The following is a 23600-nucleotide window of genomic DNA, read 5'->3' on the forward strand; positions in this document are numbered from 1 at the left end:
GACCCACCTAAGACCTACACCCAGGACGGTGTGTGTCTGACCGAGTCAGGGATGAGTCAGCTACAGAGCCTCACAGTCACAGCTCCCAGGAGAAAACGCACAAAACCAAAACTGAAATTGAAGATTATAAATCAGAATAGTGTGGCTGTTCTTCAGACCCCTCCAGATATCCAGTCAGAACACTCAAGAGACGGAGAAATGGACGATAGTCGAGGTAAAGCTTCTTAATTTTCCTTGGACACACATGCAAGGGTCAGTGTATGAGATAACTCCTGGTGGCACATGTTTGTTAAGGGTTTGTCACACTGCTTACAGTAGCTGCTGTGGGATACTTCTCTGAAACATGCCTTAGATTGGGTGCATGTTTCCTTGTATGGGATCACTTTGTCTTTGAAGTCTCTAAGAGCATTATGTTTCTGAAGCTTATGAGAAAGGTCATTCAGAGCGATTTACTTGCTTATTTTTCAGCATAAGCCCTCCTCTAAACTTTGTAAATTGGTAATTTATAAATATTTTCTTGATCAGAACAGAATAGACTTTTCTATCTGAAATCGTGAAATAACCAAGAATTTTAATAGCAACATTAAATATAACACAAATTATCTTTGTTTATTTCCAAGATAATTACATTTAGTGTTTTTATGTTGGAGTGATTATTTTCATTTGACTGAGAAATAAAACCATAATCATTTTCCAATTGTATTTTATCATTTGGAGGTATTTATTAAATGCATACTGTATGACAAAATTTGAACTCTTATCAGTAGACAAACTAGATAAATCCTGGCTCTTAATTCTTGATGTTAAACACAAAGATTGATGGGTATTCTTTTGTGCTCTTTGTTTCCTCTTTCTTTACCTCCCTCCACCTGGGTTTCTCTCTGTAGCCCTGGCAGCCCAGAAAGTAGTTCTGTAGACCAGGCTGGCTTTGAACTCAGAGATTTGCCTGCCTCTGCCTGGGATCAAAGGCATGGGTCACCACCATGGGTCTTCTTTTCACCACCATGCTTCTTTTTTTTTTTTTTAAATCATTATGTCACACTCCCTAGGAACACAACACATACAGCACGATCTCCACCCCTCCTTTGGGCACCCACCATTTTCTCTTTACTTCTCAGCCGCTCTAGGTGCGGACAGTTAGAATGGCTTGGTGACATTTTACTTTGCTTTCATTTTTGTAGTTTAAGTTTTCTGTGTTTGATAGAATATACAGTTTCATCTATATATTTATATTCTTTAGAAGGAGAACTTATGGATTGTGATGGGAAATCTGAATCTAGTCCTGAGCGGGAAGCTGGAGATGATGAAACTAAGGGAATAGAAGGAACAGATGGCGTAAAGAAGAGGAAAAGAAAACCATATAGACCTGGTATAGAGTTCATCAAGTACTCTCCCTCCCCACCCCTCCCTCCCTCCCTCCCTCCCTCCCTCCCTCCCTCCCTCCCTCCTCTTCATCCGTCCCTCCTTCCCTCCTTCTCTTCCTCCCTGCCACTGAAATGTATATTGGTGTTTTGCTTTGCCTAGTGTTCACAGAGGCCATAAAAAGTTGTCAGGTACCCTGGAAATATAGGTAAAAATAGTTGTGAGCCACCATGTGGGTGCTGGGAATTGTCAGGGTCCTTCGGAAGAGCAGCCAGGGTTCTTAGTTGCTGAGCATCTCTCTGGGCCTGGAGGTAGATATTTCAGTATAACAAAACTCAGCTAATTAACTAATAATAGCAATTGCATCAACAATAATGATGACTTATAATTTGGACTATGTTTAGCATCCTACATGGAACTGATGGATCCTTTATATTGAAAAGATCACAATAATAAATCATTATCCCAGATGTTAACCATTTATTAAACATGTTACTTAGTTGTTTTTTTATTTATGTTCAGCTTTTAAAGCAGTTCATGTATTTTCTTCATCAGTCACATTAAAAATTGAACATAAGTACTACTCTTTATCAATTCTCTTTTAAGCATTCATTCTTGAGTAGCTTTATATTTTTATTTCAGTAATTATGTAGACTCAAAGGTGAACAAACAAGGTTCTTCTGCCTTATTGAATTTGTAGTGCAGTTGATACCATTAACTTCTTCTCAATTATTTTTAGTTCATTTTTATTAATTTGCATGTGTGTGAGCTTACATGAGCTATGTGCACCATATAAATCTGGGAATCCAGGGAATCTAAGAGGGTACCAGAGGTTCCAAAATCGGAGTTAGAAAGAATTGTAAAATGCAGTGTAAGTGCTGGGAACCAAACCCAAGTCCTCTCCAAGAATAGTAAGGTTTTTAACCCTTGACCCATCTCTCTACCTCTAAGTCTTTCTTCTCCAATGTATTTCATTGGCAGGGGGAAAAGAGCTGTTTTGGTTTTTCATTACTTTAAAAAAAAGATATTGAGATGTCTCATCAGAAGTTTGAGGCCATTTGTTAATGTCTGTTTTCAGCCCTGAAGCATTAGATTAATGCACTCTCTGTCAGGCCTTTCAGTGGCACCTTCCTTATGCATGGGCCACATCTATCATAGCAAGTGATTTCATGTCTTTTTAGTTATTGTGATTCCAAGTATTCTTATGTTTTTAGATAGAGTATATTTATTTTAGAACAACATCTGTCTAAACTGCTTTATCTGTCACATGTGGGTGACATCCACATCCCTTTATTTGGGGGCAAGAGAAAGCACTTTTACTGGACAAGAAGATCATGACAAAAGCTGATGGGATTTAGTGCTGTGCACTGTTGAAGTCGCTAAGCGTTGTACCTTTTGTACTTTGCTTAGACTTAGGATGTGGGGAAGTGCTATGTGTTTACCTGTTGGACGGAGAAATGAACCACAGGACTGGAGTAAAATAACTTGTCCACATTGAGTTGTTAGAAAGAATCCTGTGTTTCTAGCTCTGTAGCTTCATGTGTCATGTGACTTCTTGCCTTTCGTACATGGGAAACCTAGGCAGGACCCCTGAAGTCATGGATCAATGAGGGTGAGCATATTTCAGCTCACTTTTCACCCGCATGCACACTGGTCTGCTGTGCTGTTCTCAGGAAGTGTAACGATTATGGAAGGGAAACAGATGCATCAGTTCCTTAATATTCAAGCTCTAGTTTTTATTTAGTATTTATTTTGATCTTGTCTAGAACAGGAAATGCAAGTACTTCTTTCTGCATACTGGCAAGTTGTAGTTAGTTCATGTTTGATGTAAGTGATCATTTTTACTTCCAACCTCCTCAAAAATGCAGATTTAAGACTGAAGGGATTGCTCAGCAGGTAAAGCACTTGCCATGAAGCGCAGGACTAAGCAAGGTTTGGTTCTCAGCGCCCATGTAAAACCTAGGTGGGCCACCAGTACTATAATCCATTTATTCAGGAGTCAGACACAACGGTTCCTGTTATAACTCACATAAATGTACATAAGCACACACATACACATAAATAAAAATGACATGGAAATTTTTAGAGGAACTTAATATTCCTGATATCAATTTGAATTCTCTGGGTTAAAGTGAAATACTCCACTGTGCTGTATAAGATAGTGAGATCAAGGAGAAGACCTAGTGTGAGCGTGTGAGCTTCTGGCCTCTGCACCCCCCACCCCAGCCCCCCCGAACATGAACACAGACACAGACACAGACACACACACACACACACACACACACACACACACACTGTATATGCACGTATGCCCTTGCACAAAGACGCAGGCATGCATATCATATACATATGCAAGAAAAGAGGTTATTAATTATATTAAACACACAACTGAATTTTGAGCCAATTTAGCTGTTAAAGACAAAAGTTATTCTTTGTACTATAGAATTCTAGAATTATTTGTCACTTTGTGCACTTCCTGTTTTATGTAGGTATTGGTGGATTTATGGTACGGCAAAGAAGTCGGACAGGACAAGGAAAAGCCAAAAGATCTGTGGTCAGAAAAGATTCTTCAGGCTCTATTTCTGAGCAGTTATCTAACAGAGACGATGGTATGTGCCGATTTTCTTTGGTGTAACTCCTTGGGATTAATGCTCTGTTGGAACGAGCAGTTGCTGAAATGTGACTGCTATGCAGCACTGTGGCTTCAATCTAATACTATAGTCTTTTGAGGTTTTTGTTTTTGTTTGTTTTGCATTTGTTGGGAGGGAAGGGCGGAGGGAGGGAGTGTGGGAGGGAGAAAGAGAGATAGGGTCTTGTCTTAGAGTTCAGGCTAGTGGCCATTTCGCTACATGAGCCATGGCTTCCTCAAAGTCATATACTCCTGCCTCGGCCTCCCCAGTGCTGCACTCATGGGCACACATGCCATTCCCCCGTTTCCTTTCATTGCTCCATGCTAAGCTCACATTCTGTGATGGTCTGTACTCCTCACCTTGACATTTTAAGGCTTTACTGCTTCCTCTGTTAAATGCTTCCTGTGCTGAATTGGAAGAGTAAAAGAATCAACTCATTCAATTGTATCAGATAACACTCTGCCTCACTTTACCTGCCTTAGTGACCTAATATACAATTTCAACTTAGAGGCTATTTAATTGACCAACAGATCTTAACAAGGATTATATTTTATTAATGCATTGATACATTTTGGAACCCTTGCTTAAGAAAGCAAGGCCTTTAATTCTGCCCCTCAGGAGGCAGACACAGGTGGATTTCTGAGTTCAAGGCCAGCCTGGTTTATAGAGGGAGTTTTAGGAGAGTCACAGCTACATAGAAGAAGACGAAGCCTGTCTTGAAAAACCAGAACTACGAAGTCCTCCAGCGTGTGTAAGACCCATTCCTTCAAAAGTCTTTAGCCTCAGAACATAGCAAGCCTTCAAAACACTCTTCCTTTGCAGTTTTTTTTTTGAAACCTTAATGTGCTCAAACTACCTTTTATATTTAGGAAAAGTTTGGATTTGACCTAATATGGGTTTAGGAATGCATAATTAAAGAATTTTTCTGTTTTTAATATTTAGAAAAAGTTTTAGACTTGTTTTTTATTTCAGTATTTTCATTTATGTCTAGTAAAACTAAAGCAAATTCATTTGTTGAATTTTTTTATTTCAAATATTGTTTCTTACCCATCTGTTATGTTTTTGATGTTTAATTATTTTATATTCATATTAGACTTCTTGGGTTCAGTTATCTTTTATTTCTTCGTGTAGTTGGGTTGGAATAGAAATTTTTTAAGCCTTTGCCCACTCTCGGCATCCGCTTTATTATTTAATCATCTACTAGTTGGAAGGCACACATCATTTGCTTATTTAATTATTTCTCCTTCAGAAAGTCCTTTTGGGGAGGGCCTTATTTTCTGTTTAGATTTTTTTCCCCCTTTAATGAAGTAAAGATGTGTTTGGGCTCCTGCTTTAACAGGTATGAGTCCATGATGTTTGGTGAGGTGTGTGTGTATAGTTATTTAGAAATTTTATGAGCTTAATTGAAGGTGATTTCTTTTAGATTTCTTAATTGAACGTGATCTCTTTTAGATTTCTTAATTGAAGGTGATTTCTTTTAGAAATCTGCAGCTGTTACTTTCAGGCTGAGTCCTACTTTCCTAGAGCGACTTAAGCTAAAACCCCAATCTTCACGCAGTTCAACTTCCCATGTTATACAAATACAGGGGTGTTTCTGTTTTGTTCTATTGCAACTCTCAGCAGTGTTCAGGTTTGATTTTTGAGTTCTCGGGATGTATTTGATGTTTGGTAGAAAATCTGAAGAACAAATTCCATGATGAATATCTACTGCCATTTGTCCTGGGGAGTGGATCTATTGAGTTTTTCATAGTTCTCAATATCTGGTGTTTTCATCCCATGAAATTGGTAAATGTACTGTTTAACAAGTCATGTTTTTACTTTGCATGGAAATGCTAGTTTTTTGTTGTTGTTTTTTTTTTTTTTTCTTTTTTCTTTTTTTCGGAGCTGGGGACCGAACCCAGGGCCTTGCGCTTCCTAGGCAAGCGCTCTACCGCTGAGCTAAATCCCCAACCCCGTGAAATGCTAGTTATTTAGAAACAATTGGAGCCAGGCCTGTTGGAATACATTTTTAATCCCAGTACTTGGAAGGCAAAGGGAAGTAGTAGATCTCTGAGTTCAAGGCCAGACAGGTCTATGACTGAGTCCCAGGTCAGCCTGGGCTACTCCTCACCACCCAGCCCTCACGCCACCCAAATAGAATAGGGACCGTACTCATACTAAATAGGTAAGAAATATAGTTTTCAAGATGTTTAAAAAGAAATGTGCTTTAAGATCTTTGCATGGTATAAAAGCTTATTTGTTTACACATAACTATAAATAGGTAAGAAATATAGTTTTCAAGATGTTTAAAAAGAAATGTGCTTTAAGATCTTTGCATGGTATAAAAGCTTATTTGTTTACACATAACTATGCATGCTGGTAGGCTATGAAGTTACTGTATTTTTCTGGAAAGTAAGCGCCACGTATTTATAACACGGCTCTCATATTTCAGGCTGGAGGGAGCAGTTCCCAGATACTCTGGTGGATGAGCCTGTCTCCGTTGCTGACAGCACTGAGAAAATAAAGAAGAGATACCGAAAAAGGAAAAATAAGCTTGAAGAAACTTTTCCTGCTTATTTACAAGTAATATTTTGCTTTATATTTTATTATATGAAGTGCAAATTTAAGAAATGTATTGTTTTTTCTTTAAATGCTTGTTTTTGTTAACATTCTACTCATTCTGTGTAATTTTTCACTGATTCCCATAAATGTCATTTACTAGGCTCTATCAAAGAATGAATATTTGTTTTTTTCTGTGCTTTGATTTTTTTTTTCTTATGACGGGATATGTGTATATGCGTGTGCACACATGTGATCCCAGGGATTAGCATGCCAGAGCCTTGTAAACACAGGTAGTTATATTTCAGTGTACTATGTCCAGCTTTTATAAAGTTTGTCGTCCCCCCTTCCCGCCCCCCCCCCCCCCCAGTATAGTGTGCTTTTGTACTTACTTATTCTTTAACATGGAGTCTAAAGGGTTGCACTTAGATCTTCATGTTTATGCAGCAGGCACTTTAGCTACTGAGTCCCTAGACTCCTGACTGCATGCTAGTCATGGAGCGCAGCCTTAGGTCTGTCAGAGGTAAGCAAGCAAGCATGTGTGTTTGGAATCTCGCATCTGCTCTCCTTCTCCTTTTTATTATCGTTGTTGTGTAGGTGGGTGTCTACTATGGTGTAAGCATTATGTCAGATAACATGTTTGGGAGTTCTCTTCTCCACTGTGGAATCTGGCTGTCAGGCTTATGTAGCTGCTGTACCATCTCACACAGCACACCATCTCCCTCTCTGCCATAGAGTCTCAACCCTCACCATTTTGGCCTCTCTGGTTTGCCATGAGCCTCAGGAATCGACTTGTATCTGCCCTCCCCCCATCCCTCTCTCCAGAGTCTCACTATGAATCCTTGGCTCACTTGCAGCTTACTATTTAGGCTACGCTTGTTGGGGTAAAAATTCGCTGGCCATTGAGTTCACAGAGATCTGTCTGCCTTTGTCCTCTGAGTGATAAGATTAAAGACGTGCACCTGGCTCTTGACTTTTTTTTTTTTTTTAAGTTCTGTTGGTCATATAAATAATATATATATTCTGCTAATCTGATTTTTAAATGGATAAAGTAATCCTCTATTATAAAACTCTTCCCCTCATTCATTCATACAGGTAGTTTCTTATAACCTTGCTGGTCTTGGAACCCTTGGTTTCATGCATCTTGGCATGCACTGTACTAACTGAAGTACATCCCTAACTACTAAACCTGCCTTTAAAAGTTTCCTGACAATTTAACAATAACAAAAGCAGCCTAATTGTGTGTTTTTAACAAGATAAAGTGAAATGCTAATCTTTTTTTTTTTTTTATTTCATGTTTATGGGTGTTTTGCCTCTAACTATGTCTGTGTACCACATCATTGTTGGTGCCACAGAGAGCAGAAGAGGGCATTGGATTCCCTGGAACTAGATAGAGTTGAGAGCCCCCATATTATTGCTGACTCTTTGGAAGAACAACAAGTGCTTTTTAACCACCGATCCATCTCTCCATTTCCAGCCCCATGTTAGCTTTCTAATAGAAACATGTGGCACATCAATGAACTGGGTTCCTTAGATTTGTAATAACCAGGATAGAATGCACACTTGGCACCCTTACCTCTTTTCATGACATTCTTTTTTGGGATTTACTGGGGAGATGGTCTGCTCCTTCTGTGGATCTTTTTGTTACTTCCATATTGAAGAAGCTCCTTTAGCTGACTATCAAAATTTGGAAGCGAGTTGCTTGCAGAAGAGCATTTAAATATACTCTGTCTTGGTATTCTTTCCTTCTCTGCATTTCTGTTTATGGGTTTTTCTGTGTGTGTGTGGGGGTTTGCTTAATTAGTTTTTGTATTTTGTTTATTTTTAAAGATAGTTTTAATGTAGCCTGGATAGATCTCTTGATTGATATGTAGTCGAGTTTGATCTTGAATTGCTTATCTTCTAATTTCTATTTAGCTCTGTAGTGGTAGAATTAACAGTCAAGAGCCAACATGTCTGGTTTTAAAGGGACTTGTAAAAATTTTGAATCTAATCTGGTGAGATGGCTTAGCCAGGTAAAAGCTCTTGTTTCTAATTCTAATGACTTGAGTTTGGTTCCTGGAACCACAGTGAGGAAGGAGGAAACTGACTTGTACAAGTTGTCTCTTAGACCCACATATGCACCATATGTGCATGAATCATGTGTCTGTAAGAGCTCCTGGCCTAGGTGTGCACTCTTGTGGTTGTGGTTCATTCTTGAAGTCATTCACAGTCTAGTTGAAAACCACATAGAGCTTCTTGTTCACATAAACTAAAGTCTGAGAAACTCACCAGTTCACCTGAATACTACAGATAACTATCAAGAAAGTCACCTTGAGTCATTAAAGTTTTATGAATGGTTGTCTCAGGTTATGGAAGTTTATACTTAAGAGACTATACCAGCGATTGTTATCCAAATAGTCAGTATGTTTCATAATTTTCAGCATGCTTCATTATTAGAGATTGTAGCCTTGTAGATTTTAAATATAATTTTCATAGTGGGATAGCTTATTCATTTTAAAACTGAAAAATTTTAAAAAGATACAAGATTTCTGCCAGACTTCAGTCCTCTGTGTGTGTGTGTGTGTGTGTGTGTGTGTGTCTGTCTGTCTGCCTGCCTGTCTGTCTGTCTGTCTGTTTGTGTGTCTGTGTCCATGGCATTACAATAGAGAGCTCAGAGGACCATATCAGATGTTAGTCCTCACCTTGCATCTTGTTGATATAGCTTCTTCTTGTCTGCCGCTTTATTGTAACTTATTAGCTGCTCATGAGTACATGGGGATTCTCCTATCTCTGCCTTCCATCTTGCCATAGGAACACCGGGCTTGCTGGCATGTGCTATTTTGCTGATACTTGGATTTTAGGGATTCTTTTTCAGTTTTTCACACTAGTGTAGTGAGCACTTTCAGTACTTTTCAGCCCTCAATGCCCTTTCTAAAGTTGGGACCATTAACATTGTCCTTGTTAGGTTTTTGTTGCTGTACAGCATAACCAGAAACAAGTTGGGAAGAAAAGGGTTTATTTCAGCTTAAACCTCTTAGGTCATACTCCATTGCTCAGGAGGCAAGAACCTTGATGCAGAAGCATAAAGGGACATACTTACTGACTTACATTCCATGGCTTGTCCAACCTGCCACAGCCTTATAGCACCCAGGACTACTGGGTGCCACTGTGTGGTCCTGTTCTTAGTGATCTGGGCTCTCCCACATCAGTCAATCAAGGAAATACACCACAGACTTGTCTCCAGACCAATTTGGTGGTGGAGGTCATTTTCTCAATTGAGGTTCCTTCTTTCCAAAATGACTGTAGCTTGTGTCAAGTTGACATAAAGCCAGCCCCAACCATTTCCTATGTGTTTTCTCCCACCCCAGGAATTTTGTTTAATTAATTTATTTTATATTCTTACAAAAGTCATTTGGACATTTTGTTTCAACCTTCTTCATAACCTTTCTTTCATAATATGGATCTATATGCTTTTTAATACTGTTTATGTGTGCTTGTGCAAGTCCATGACTGTTCATGTCCTGTGTATCCCCGGCACAGATGTGGAGGCAGAAGACAATTTACAGAAGTCAGTTCTCCGTCCACTGTGTAATTCCCAGGAATTGAATTGAGGTTGTCATGCTTGGTGGCAAATGCTTTTATCTGCTGAGTTATCTTACCAGTTCTCTTTATGTGCTTCTAAAAGTCTACGTTTTGGTGTGTGTATATACTGCAGAGATAGATTTTACCTCACATTTGTGAGGCCTGAGTTTCAACTTCCAGCTTCAACCCCCAGTGCTGTGAGCAACAACCACCTATGACCCCACTCCTTTTGTAGCGTGGGTGTCTTATCCATCTACTTTTATGGACGTTGCTGCTATTTTTACTTAAGCGTTTTGGGAAAAAAAGTACCCGAACCTTCTGTTTATGGGTTTGTGGCAGGTAAATGATAAATGTTACCAGTTCCTGTATACTCTCTGGAGTCCTTTATCTAGAAAGGCAGTAGAAAATATCCAAATTCAGGGTTTCTGGGTTGAAGCAAATGAAGGGGAGTCCTGAGGTCCTCTTTTTGTTTTCTCTGTTGACCTCTGTTCTGAGGAGTTCTGAGAACTCACCTTGAAGCACTGGCCTTATCCACTGTTCAGGATGGTCTAAAGTTTCTCAGATTCATAGTGTAAGCCCTCCATTGTGGCATACTTCACCATGAGGTTGCTGCACCTAGACGTGAGCAGATCTGGAGCAGTGGTCAGAGTCTCGTGGTATCCTTAGTAGGTAATTCACAAATACTGTCAGCAGTCATTAAACTGCCTGTGCCTGTGCTATGAATTAAAGAGTCAGCAACACTGTGCATGAGTTTTAAAATTGATTGTAGATTAGTCTCAAAAATAGAATTATTTTGCAGTTTCTAGAAACACACGCAACACAATCGTGTTTTTATTTGTTTAATTTTGTTTTGGGGAAATCTTTGCAGTTTCTTGAAACACATTCAACATAATTGTTTTTATTTGTTTAATTTGGTTTTTGGGAACTCTGTCAAATTCAGTTAACACAGCATATACAGAATTGATAGGATCTTTGTGTATTTTTATCTTCAGTTTTTGTTAAATGTAAACCTTTCCTTGTCAGAAACATGACAGGATAATATAAGCTTTATAGAATTTAGCACTAATAATTTTCTTATATGTTCATCTTTGTTTAGGAAGCATTTTTTGGAAAAGATCTTCTAGATACCAGCAGACAAAACAAGCTGAGTGTAGATAATCTGTCCGAAGACGCAGCTCAGCTTTCATATAAAACAGGTTTCATGGATCCTTCCTCAGATCCGCTGCTGTGTTCATCATCTGCTTCAGCAAAACCTGGGACTCAGGGTATGTAGACTAATTCACGGTGTTTTCTTTATGCCATAGGCCATTACTTTCTAGTCATTATAATGCTCATACGTACTTCTGTTTGACCTTATGCATTATTAAAATCAACTTTATTAAAATAAAATTTATATTCAGTAAATGTAGCTTTTTTAGTGGAAAGTTCTATAAGACTTCTCAAATGGCTTTTCAAGTTTTCCTACCAGAGTAATAATCACCAAAATCAGTAGTTTGAGAGAAAACTTTCAGTTTATACTTTATCCAGGACAATATCAGTTACAAAACCCAAAGAAGTGCTACTGTGTCAGAGCTGCAAAAAGACTGCCCACAGTTGGGGATTGTTTGTAGAAACAGTGGCGTATCTACATACAGTTCTCATTACTGACATGCTGTGCCAGTTCACTGTTGTGAGAAAGGGCTCTCCAGTGCTGTGCATTCTCTTTATCATCACCTCTGACTGCATGATTATCAGTCATGCCTATCAAACATGTCTTCTAGCTGGCCATAGTGCTCATGCCTTTAATGCCAGGACTTGAGAGGCAGGGGCAGGCAGATCTCTGAGTTCAAGGCCAGCCTGGTCTATGTAGTGAGTTCTAGGATAGTCAGAGATACACGGTGATTCTTTGTCTCCAAAAAAACCCTAAATACATAAATTATATCCCTAGTTATTCTTACATCATGGTTGAATGAAGTTGCTTCTGGTTGAGAACCACCATGTAAATGAATGACTATTAGGAATAGCACTTGCTTTGAAGTTACAAGGCTAACATTTGATCCTGAGAACCCATATTAAAATGCCAGATGTGGTGTTTATTTATAATCCTAGTACTAAGGAAGTAGAAGCAGGAGACTTCTGAGGTTGTCCTCCACTCTACACATGCACATGCATACACACAGACACATAACACTACCCACACACGTTTGTGCACACACACAGAAACATACACACATAACACTACTCACATACATGCATGTGCACACACAGGCATATATATACACATAAACACTACTCACATACATACATGTGCACACACAGGCATATATATACACATAACACTACTCACATGCATGTGCACACACAGGCATATATATACACATAAACACTACTCACATACATGCATGTGCACACACAGGCATATATATACACATAACACTACTCACATGCATGTGCACACACAGGCATATATATACACATAAACACTACTCACATACATGCATGTGCACACACAGGCATATATATACACATAAACACTACTCACATACATGCATGTGCACACACAGGCATATATATACACATAAACACTACCCACACACAATGCATGTACAGTGTTTTAAAAACATAGTCACGAGGGAGGCTGACGATGCAGTTCAATTAGAATCTTTGGTGTCATTCATGAAGCATTGCGCTTGTTCCCTAGCACCTCAAACTGGACGTGTGGCCTCTACGCCTTTGGAGAAATAGAGTCAGGAGAATCAAGTTCATCCTCTCTTATGTTAAGAGTTCAGAGGCAATCTTCATAGCATGAGATCCCTGCCTCATTAAGAAAGAAAGCGAGGAAAAAACACATTAAGTATTTCGATCAAGAGGTTCTGAGAGCTTTGTTGGGTTTGTAAGAGTTATGAGTACAGTGTTTGTCTTCCAGGCATTTGTCAGCTATAGTGTGAAGTTATTTTGCCATTTGTTAGTCTTTATTTGTGTACGCTCTTGTAGGATGAAGTCTGAAGTAGAAGTGTAGTGAATACTGACTTTAGGTGTTAGGAGAAAGCTTTCTTCACCCAGCATTGTCTGTCTGTGAAACACAGCTGTCTTTCTTGTGCTATAACTTTTACATCTGGAAATACAAGTGCTGATTTCATGGACTTGAGTACCCAGAGAGCTTTGTCTCTCTAGGGCTGTCTTAGATACTGTGGACAACCTGTGCAAACTTTTACTTTTTCTCTGATTTCCTTGAAATATGTGCAGACAGTCTTACCTTCTCATGGGCACATAAACAACAAATCTGCATCGCCATTAACGAAGAAGGAAGGAAAGACTGAGCAGGTCTTTCCAGGTTCACACAAAGATATTTTATGTTGTTTTAAGTACCCACTAGTTCTTCATACATTTTTAGCATTGTATAATAACTGGGTATTTCAAAGTATATTTTATAAATATTATGACACATGACTTGAAGAGTTAAATTGAAGTTACTTGCACTTGAATTTTGTGAGGATAACTTCTGATAAGGTGACGGGACAGATTTTGATGCAAGTGTTTTTCCATAAAACTTGTTCAGAGGTGATGATTTTCAGTAAAGCAGAGCTTAGAAGAAAATATGAAAATAGCACTCATTTCAAAAAAGAAATGTATTTTCTTTTCTGTTAAGCTACTTTATGCCTTTATATGGAAAGTTTAATGCCTTTTTGAATATTTCATTTCACATAGCCTATCCAGTAATCAAAAAAGGATGCACTTTTTATTTTTATTGTATGTGTTTGGATGTTTGCCTGAACATACTCGTGTGCATTGTGCATTGTGTTTGCAAGTGGTGCCTATGGAGGCAGGAGCAGGGCACAGGTGCCCCGAGGCTGAAATGCATCTGAGCTGCCATGCGGACGCCAGGAATGGAACCTGGTCCCTGTGAAGCGCAGCCTGTGCTTTTACCTGTTGAGCCATCTCTCTGGTCCCAGGATGGACTTTTAAAATCCTGCTCTTGTAAAATTTATGAAATAATTTTATATAGTAGGATTTCATTACTTTAAACCCAACAAAAGAGGTTATTCAGTGCCCTAGAAGCTAAAGCCACTGAGTTTGATTCTAGAACCCATGTCAGAGAATTTGGCATGGCTATAGACGCTTGTAATCTCAGCACGGGAAGGTGGAGATAGGAAGACACCACCCCAAACCCCCAGGGCTTGTTGGCGGCTGCCTAGCCTACTTAGCAAGCTTCAGATCAGAGCCAAGTGCTCTTAATCATCTCCCCAGCTCCATGACGTGTGTGCATACGTACATGTGTATGCATGTATGTATTTATGTGTATATATGTATATAGATATTTTAAAGGTTTATTTACTTTTATGTATGTAGATATTTTGCCTGCTTGTATGTTTTGTTCACCATATGTGTGTACTGCCTACAGAGGCCAGAAGAGGCTGTTGGATCTTCTAGAACTGGAGTTAATGGTTGTTAGCTGCCATGTGGGTACTAGGAACTGTACCCGGGTCCCTTGCAAGAGAAAAAGAAAAATGCTCTTAATCACTGAGCCATTAACACAAAAGTGTTATTTTTATGCCATTAAAAATATTTTGCCTTTAGTTAAATTAACTTGAAAGCTTAAAAGTTTTAAATGTCTTTAGCTGAGTGGCTAAATTAAGAGAGATGCTCTTACTAAGAGTCCCACTGTTTTACTGCTTGATTAGGTTAGAAACCCTTAGAATAATCCTCTTTTCCCTTTTCCCTTTTGCACATATCTGTGTGTAGGCTTGGCTCCAAAGTCAACTTCAACTACTTCGCCTTTTCTACCATGCAGTGGTAACTTCTGTTACCTGGCGCTCACACTGCACACGGTCCGCAGTCTTCTAGTGGCCTCCACACGCCGTTCCCTCCCCGTTGTTTGGCTTATGTCTCTCGGTATTCCTGTACTTCCCCTAAACCTTCACAGCCTACTCCTCACTTTCTTCAAAACTGCCCGGGCTCGGAGTATCCGCTATCTTCATTTCTTCATGCCCTTCTGTGTTGGGAAGTCTTCCCTGCCCGTGGCCTTACAGCGATTTCCATGTTCCTTCAGTGTCTTTTGTTTTATTTAGGTCTTTATCCTTTGTTTTATTAAGGTCTCTAAATGATGGAGAAATAAGAACCAACAATGGGACTGATCAGGAAAACAATTGGCAAAATTACTTGAATTAGCAAACTTCTCTCAATAGTAACCCTAAATGTAAATAGTCTTATTTTGTTTTGAAACAGAATGTCAGTATGTAGCCCTGGCTTACACATAACTTACTGTGCAGACCAGGCTGGCCTCCAGCTCTAGACAGTCTTTTACTTCTAGTTGTTGCTAAGCTGATAACACTAGTTTGATTCCTAAAAGTCATATAGTCAACGGAGAGAACCAATTTTTGCAAGCTTCCCTGTGACCCCCCCCCCCCCCACACACACACACAGACTGAGACATGGGCATGTTCCCCTTTCCCCTATATACTAAATGTAGTTATTTTTAAAATGAGCATTAACAAACTTTTAACCAAATTAATCAAAAATGAGAGGGAAAAGATCCAAAGGAACCAAATTAGTGATGATAAAAGTGAGGTTTTGGTGGTGGTGTTGACTTTTCAGGAGAGGCTTCCTCTATGTAGTCCTGGAACTCACTTTATAGACCATGCTGGCCTCATACTCAGAGATTCTCCTGCTTTGCCTCCCAAATCAATAGAACATCGACAACTTAAACATATCCTAGAAAGCAAAGTTCAACATCTCTTTATGATGCCTTAATCATGAAGATACTAAACATGGGACAAACCTCAACATTACAGCTTTTACTAGGGAAGCTCTAGTCAGCACACAGGATGAGGTAAACTGAAAGCACTCCTTCTGAAGCCAGTAGCAGGCAAGAATAAGTGCTGTCTCCACTTTTCATTCAGTCTGAAATGTTGAGTAGAGAAACAAAGATAAGCAAAAAACAACCACCCGTAGGAAAAAAAAGAAATTGTTATTAATGGTTAATCTAATCCTTTACTAAAAGACTTTATCAGAAAACACTTAGATTTGATACTTTCAGCAGAGTAGCAGGAATCAAAATCTACACACAAAAATCAGTAGCTTTTCTATATGCTAATAACAAATTTGCTGAGAACTAAGTCCTGTTTACAGTAAATTAAAACAAGCATACACAGGCATCAGCCTAGCAAGCAGATAAGGGGCCTTCACAGTGGAGGACTTTGGAGACGACACCAGTAAACAGAAGGACATCCTGTGGTCATAGACGGACAGAGTGAGTTAGTTACTACTGAGAGAGAATGACTTTAACTCCCAGAAGTCTGTAGACCTTTGCACTGTTGAGGTCCCAGAGCAGTTCTTCCAAGAAGAGAAAAGAAATCAACTAACAGCACAAAACCCCCAAATCAGCAGCACAGTGGGCACTGCACACATAGCAGTGCTGTGGTGGAGCTGCCTACCATACCACAGCACTGGATCCATGGTGTGCTGTGGAGCCAGGGCAACGGAAGTAAGATCCTGGCACAAAACACAGGCACATGGAACAGGAATGGAGCATAGCATCCAGCAATCAACCCATCCAGTTATAATTACCTGAGCTTTGACAGTTGTCCAAAAACAAAGCTGCATATTTGTGTGTAGAAAATGAAACTCAATTTCCATCTCTCACTGTAGAAAAAAACAATTAAAAGTGAATCAAACAACTTACTGTATGAATTGAAAAGGTCTGCTATTAGGAAAATACTTTATAAAGGCATAAGAAAGGAAGTTTTTGAAAAAATGACACTAATGACACAGAAAATTCATATATAAAAAGTAATGTTGTGTGAAATAAAAACGGATCTTCACAGAATAGGAAATGCCCAGTAGAGTGAGGAAATAGCCTTCAGAGTTAGAGAAAATTTTTGTCAACCGTGTATCTGATGGAATTATTACTATACAGTCTCCATAAAGAACTAAAAGCTAAATTCTAACCCTCTTCCCCCAGAAATCCCAAGTTAGTCAATCAACAGGGAAATGACTTAGACAGTTTCCAAACTAAGAAATATCAGTGATTGATAAATGCCCAACATCCTTATCCATCTATAAAATGCAAATTATCTGAATATGTTGTCACAGCTGTTTAATCCAGCACTGGGGACGTAGAAGCAAGCAGATCCCTGTGAGTTCAAGGGCAGACTGGTTTTTAGATTGGAGTTCAGGACAGCAAAAGCTACTAACTGAGACCCTGTCTCAAAAAACGAGAGGTAGGGCCAGAAATGCAGGTTGGTGATGCTGAGATTCCACCTGTTTCTCATCAGAATGACAAGGATATGCTCACTGACAAGGATACAGAAGAGATGACACTAGAGACTGCTGGTAGGAAGAGGAGCTAGTCAAACCACAGTGGACATCATCCTGGAGGCTTCTGCAGAAACTCAAAGCTAGTATAAGGTTCCAACTGTGCCACTCCTCAGTGTATACCAGACAGAACTGAAGTCAACTTACCACAGAAAGGCTTGCACATTCATGTTAACATAACCTCATAATACTAAAGATGCGGAAGTAGGCTGGTGTCCATCAAAGAAAACATTAAACATGCAGGCATGCATTCACATGCATATAATGGAGAATAAGGAAACTGAAATCATGAAGCAAAATAACTCAAGAGAGTAAAAGACAAATGTCACTTCTTTTTTTCAATCCAGAATGTACACTTAGACAGTGCATGCATGTATATGACATGAAAGTCGGTGGGGTTTGTGTAAGGTAAGAAAGGACTCTAAAACTAGGGGGAGGTGGTTGCAAGTTTAATAACAAACACATCATGTTTCCTGTGGTGGAACTAGATTGAATATCACTCACACAACTGCTTCTGTATAGTGCACGCACATAGAGAGCATACGGGAGAACATGGGGACAGAAAGTACCAGCTGGTAGACGGTGACGTGAGCACATGACACATTGTTAATGTGTGAAAGCATAGTACACATATATGAAAATGTTTCAGTATAAATCATAATTTTATATGTTAACAAAAATTAAAGACTAAAAGAAAAACTAAATGTAACAAAATCTATTTGTGGCCAGTCATTTCTAGAAATGTATTTTTCTGCCTGTTTTTCAAATAGGTCTCTCAGGGCGTTTTATACTCCTTACTTCAGTGTTCTTTGTGAGAAAGTGAGCCTTGTGAGGACAGGCCATTTGTTAACAGTCCCATCTTGTCCCAGTGGCTTGGCCAATGTCAGTAGACACAGTTCATTGGTATTAAAACAGTCTTGGAGTAAAAGAATTACTTTTCATGAGGAACCTGACTTGCGCTTTACTAGAAATGTCAAAATACTGTTTGTTTTTCATGTTTTTAAACTGACCTTTTTTTTTTAAGAGATCATTCTTAGTTGTGCCACTAAGTAATGAGTTGCTTTTTATTTTTATTTTATAAGATTTTGATTTTATTTTTATAACTTAAAAGTTTTTGTTTTTTATTTCATTTTGTCAAAATACATCAGTCTGGAAAACAAATTCTGAATTTTTAATGTTTTGCTAATCAAAATATAAGTACCTTTACTTTTAATTCTTTAAAGCCATTATGGCCTTAATTTTTATCCCTGCCACTTGCCTCAGCTGCCGCTGTGGTCTAAATACTTAGGACGTTTTAGAGTTTTGTTTCTAGGAAAATACTTAATTTTCATATACTTACTATATTTAGGTACTGCTGATGACCCATTAGCTGATATTTCTGAAGTCTTAAACACAGATGATGACATTCTTGGAATAATCTCAGATGATCTTGCAAAATCAGTTGATCATTCAGGTATACATGAATACTGTTTGCCTGATCTCTGTTCTGTGATTTGAGAGGTGTATGGATGTGGAAGACGTTTATTTTTTCTAGTAACAGAAGTGGGTTTGGTGTCTTGTTTTTTTTTTTTTTTTTTTTGGACTGTGTCAAAGAAGCTATTATTAACCTTCCTTGAGGAGGGGACATAGCAAGTGGGCTTATTTCTGTCACCTTTCTAATTGCATCAGATTTAAGGCATGTTGCCTTAAAGGTCTTGGTGTACTTTCTCTTTTTGTGTGTTTTCCCTTCCTTCCCACTTCCGTGGTAATCATCCATTTTATCTGGTTTGGGTCTTGTAGGTCTTGATTTATGCACTTTCCAGGTTGGGAGCTCCCCCTTCCCTTTGGGTAAGAACTGAGCGGTGGATGGCGCTGACTAGAAGTAGTCTTTCTTAGTAGAGCTCTCAGCCGGAGCAGCCTGAGGTGCATGCGTGGTTATTAGTAGTGCTAATGTGTCACTAATCCACACTTTGCGTTTCCTTTCTTGTGTTCAGCTAAAGCATAGTGCTCTCAATGACTTCCTTAATAATTTTAATGAATGGTTTTATTGTTACATATTGCATATTATAGTAGTTTGCAATATTACCTGAATAATAGTTTCTAATATCAGATTAAATAAAAAGACTAAAAGTTAAGACTAATGGTATTAAGAAAATATGAAGAACAGATAGTAGGCTACTATTATTAGATGTTATAAGGTGATGAACATAACTTATACTTTTAGAATTTAGCTGTAAAATGTTTAAAATAATTTATAGTTGAAATCATTTTTAAAGATGACTGTTAAGCTTTCATGCTGAGTATACATCTTTGAGTTATTTTTGCTGAAACCTGTCATTCTGTGTCCCATGTTTCACCACGATACCACTGTTTTCCATGGTAGAGAAGTTTTTCATGAAATGGCCTCATACAGGAGTTTAAATTTTGCAAATATTGCCAAGTCAAAATTAGATTTGTTCTTTTGTTCTTAGGGAAACAAAATGTATTTACTCTGATGAAAAGATAACTTTGGGTATCTTTATATAAACATATAGGTACAATGTAGCTAAATTTAATAATGGCCCATATACACATTCATTCACATCCCAGGGTTGTGTGTTAATACAGATTGGCAGTATTGGCCTTTTTGTGCGTGTCATGGACTCACCTTCTCCTTTATTTAACTTGTTCTTTTAGATATTGGCCCCATTGCTGATGATGCTTCCTCTTTGCCTCAGCCAAGTGTCAGTCAGAGTTCACGACCATTAAGTGAAGAACAGCTAGATGCCATCCTCAGTCCTGAACTAGACAAAATGGTCACAGATGGTAAACTATTTACCCTACATCTAGGCTTTCTAAAAGACTTGAGTAAATATGACTTTCAAAGCTTTCTGCATGCAATTTTATGTTTGGACTTGCTTTAATAATTTTTCTATTAATTAAATGGAAATTTAAGTCATATATTGAATAGGTAATTATTAATATTCCTTTTATTTTAGGAGCAATACTTGGAAAGTTATATAAAATTCCAGGTATGCTTTTATTCTGTTGTTTTCATTTATAAAAAGATGGCCTTCCTTGTAGAATGTTCCTAATAATTTTCATGTCCTTTCTGTGATTACTTTACCCAGAGCTTGGAGGAAAGGATGTTGAAGACTTGTTCACTGCTGTACTTAGTCCTGCCCCCACCCAGCCGGCTCCATTGCCACAGCCCCCTCCACCACAGCCACTGCCAGTGCACACTCAGGGTATTCTGTTACTTTTTCAGCATGATTGTGTGTGTGTGTGTGTGTGTGTGTGTGTGTGTGTGTGTGTGTGTGTGTGTGTGTGTGTGTTTGCAGGTAAGTGTGACAATGTGCACACAAGGTCAGTCTCATGCAGTGTTCCTCAAGAGTAATCTACTCTTTTGAGTGTCACAATGACCAACTTTATTTACTTATTACTGAGTGTGCAGGATATATATGCTCAAGCTTGTGTGTGCACACAAGCAAAAATGCTCTTCATGTGCTTGTGCGTTTACACCCCAGCATGCACGTCTAGGTCAGAAGGTAATGTCCAGGAATCAAGGCTCTTCTTCCACCACATGGTTCTCAGAGATTGAACTCAGGCTGTCCAACTTGGCCAGAAGGGTTTCCACCCGCCAATCCATCTTACTGACTCATTTCCAGGATCCCATTAACTTTTTACAATTTATTTTATGTGTATTCATAGCTGTTGAAAGCATACATTCTGGGACACATGGAGAACAGGACAGCTGCAGTAGGTTCATTCCCCTCATCATTTTGGTCTTGGGGCTCTAACTCAGGTGCTGAGGCTTGGCAACAAGCAGTAACTTTATTCCCTCAGCCTTCTCACCCTCACTGCCTCCAGGCCTCGGTTTCTGTGTTCTTCACCCTCTTTACTTTTTGATATGTCTCCCAGCTTCAGCATGGTTGTTTATCACACATGCGCACATGCGTGAGGACATGCATAGGTGTGCGCACTTGCACACACAATGCTACATTTACAAACTTAGAGGAAAAAAAACCACTTTTGTAATGATTGAAAGATACTACCTGTGGTCACACTCTGCCTCCCTGAAATTCTCTAACTCACATGATTCATCTTGAGAGCAGAACAGACTTGGAGAGGTAAGGGTACCCTGCCTCTTTCCTTACCTCAGGCATACCGTAACTCCCTTTTCATTCTGCTCATCCCTAAGTGGGGGAATACACCCTCTGTCCATCAGCTGCACTCAGTGTGTCTGGCTTCAGTTTTACTGTTATCTCCTCAGAGGTGAAGCCAGCTTATCGTTACCTCATGTTCTTCCCTTTGTAGTATGTGGCACAGATATGAGTGCTTTCTGATCTCCTACAAGACAAATCTGATCCTGCTCACCACAGGACCAGTGTTCAGAGTCAAGCGGTGGCTTTTGCCCATTTTTAAATTCCTGTGAATTGTTTTCCTGGAAATTTGCTCATTTTTTGGCCAAAGTTGTTTTTTCTACTAGTAACAATTTTCAGTAAAACATAGGTTCGAGACTTTCCTTTCTTGAGAGCTGAAATCCAATAATTAAGAATAAGGTTTATTGTATATTGGAGGAGAAAGATAACATAGATGTGTCCTTTGTTAGTGATTTAGTGTAATGAATTGTGTAATGCAATGATATTTTTATAAACTTTTACCCCTTTTCATATGAAATTAAATTTACAGATTCTTTTTACTATCCATTTTTTTTGTCTACACAAAAGAATTGCATAGCATAAATAGTGGAAATGCTTGAATTTTGACCAGTTTAGCTCATAAACGTAAATCTACCTTGAGCTTTGCCATACTAAACGTTTAATTTACATTTGGGTAAAACACGTGCAATAACTGTTTCCTGCTCTGATTTAGCGTTTCTCAACCTGTGGGGTCATGCTCCCTTTGGCAAACCTCTATCTTTAAAAATATTTACATTATGATTCATAGTACAGTAGCAAAATTATGAAGTAACAGTGACAGTTTTATGGTTGGGAGTCACCACAGCATGAATAACATTAGAGGGTTACAATATCGGGAAGGTTGGGGGCCTCTACACAGTTATTTTTTCATGCTTTTAAGAATTCTTCAGTATTTTTCTTCTCAATATATAAAACCAAATTTTCTCCATGTATTTTATAGTTGAAAGTATGTATTTTAGAGATAAAAGTTACAGATACACTCATTTATGAAACTCATGTTTATTAGGGCATTGGCACAACTTCCTGTGCAGTGTTATTTGTAGAAAAAGTTTTGAGAGGATTTAAGGATGACCTAGCACTGTTAGGTAATTTAAGACAAGGTTGAGCGCCCTTCTGAGCCTATAGCCTCTACTGCAAGACTTCAGATTGAAAGTATACAGTGGGCTTACAGAGAAGAACAAGGAGAACAGAGTAGATTCAGTGTTTGTATCTGAAATCAGTCTTTCTGATTTAAGGGTAAAGTGCGGTCATGTGACAGGTAGTCAAGAGCGACAACTTGGTTTTTCTGACAGAGGGTGAAGAGGTGAGCACAAGGTATTAGTGCTGGGTTGTTGGCATCTGTGAGCACTGGGCAGAGGCCGTGTGGTCAGCCTTTCTATCCATGCTTCTCCCAGTCAAGACAGACTCGTATCGAGTCAAGAAAGACTCGTGTTAATGAAATGGTGTGGCAAGTTAGGTGTTTGGGTAGGATTCCGCTGTCCATATTGGAGATCAGTTTCAAAATTGAGTTGTCGATTTGAGTGTGAGCTGTAATAATGGGGCTGGAGGGACAGCGCAGTGGATAAAACAGTTGTCGTACAAGTAAGTTTAAGGAGCAGCATGCAGATAGCCAGCCGCACATAACAGCTAAGAGTGAGTAAGTCTGTGCCTAGCCCATCTGACTACACGAGGCCTGCAATCACGTAGTCCCTGCTATCTTTTCCACCTCGTTGTTTTTATTGCTCTTGTGTGTTTTCTGTGTTTGATTTTGAGACAGGCTTTCTTAGTATAGTCCTGGCTGTCCTGGAACTTGCTCTGAACATCTGGCCTCAAAGATCCAACTGCCTCTGCCACCCGAGTGCTGGTACCAGAGGCGTATGCCACCACCACCAAGCTTATATTCTTCCTTCTTAAGTCAGATAAAAGCCACCAAGGGTAGCAGAGTGGACGCAAGGATCTCATGTGGCCTTGTCGTTAGAGACAGAATGTAAAATCAGTTAGATAGATGACTGCAGTATGTGGCCTGCAGAGGTAACACTGTTTAAAGTGGGAAGGAGGACAGTGCAGTGCTGTT

At 39.0% G+C, this 23600-nt stretch overlaps 1 protein-coding gene across 33 annotated transcripts in view; it reads left to right on the top strand.

The window, feature by feature from the left end:
- Kmt2c (lysine methyltransferase 2C) overlaps positions 1–23600 on the top strand; it is a 402268-nt gene that overhangs the window by 138568 nt on the left and 240100 nt on the right. For 24 of the 33 annotated variants that reach the window (XR_010065729.1, XR_005504105.2, XR_005504104.2 and 21 more), the window contains 10 exons: positions 2–214; positions 1241–1369; positions 3852–3971; positions 6424–6554; positions 11191–11359; positions 18736–18840; positions 19167–19214; positions 20043–20171; positions 20345–20377; positions 20477–20593. Coding sequence is in view for 30 of the 33 variants with exons in the window: in XM_039108963.2 (XP_038964891.1) it covers positions 2–214; positions 1241–1369; positions 3852–3971; positions 6424–6554; positions 11191–11359; positions 18736–18840; positions 19167–19214; positions 20043–20171; positions 20345–20377; positions 20477–20593 (1194 nt within the window). In the remaining 3 variants the exon portion in view is untranslated. The remainder of the gene's footprint in view (position 1; positions 215–1240; positions 1370–3851; positions 3972–6423; positions 6555–11190; positions 11360–18735; positions 18841–19166; positions 19215–20042; positions 20172–20344; positions 20378–20476; positions 20594–23600) is intronic. The other 9 variants (XM_063286806.1, XM_063286805.1, XM_039108973.2 and 6 more) reach the window with 2 other exon arrangements.

Source organism: Rattus norvegicus, chromosome 4 (genome assembly GCF_036323735.1).
Source record: "Rattus norvegicus strain BN/NHsdMcwi chromosome 4, GRCr8, whole genome shotgun sequence".
Lineage (NCBI taxonomy): Eukaryota > Metazoa > Chordata > Mammalia > Rodentia > Muridae > Rattus > Rattus norvegicus.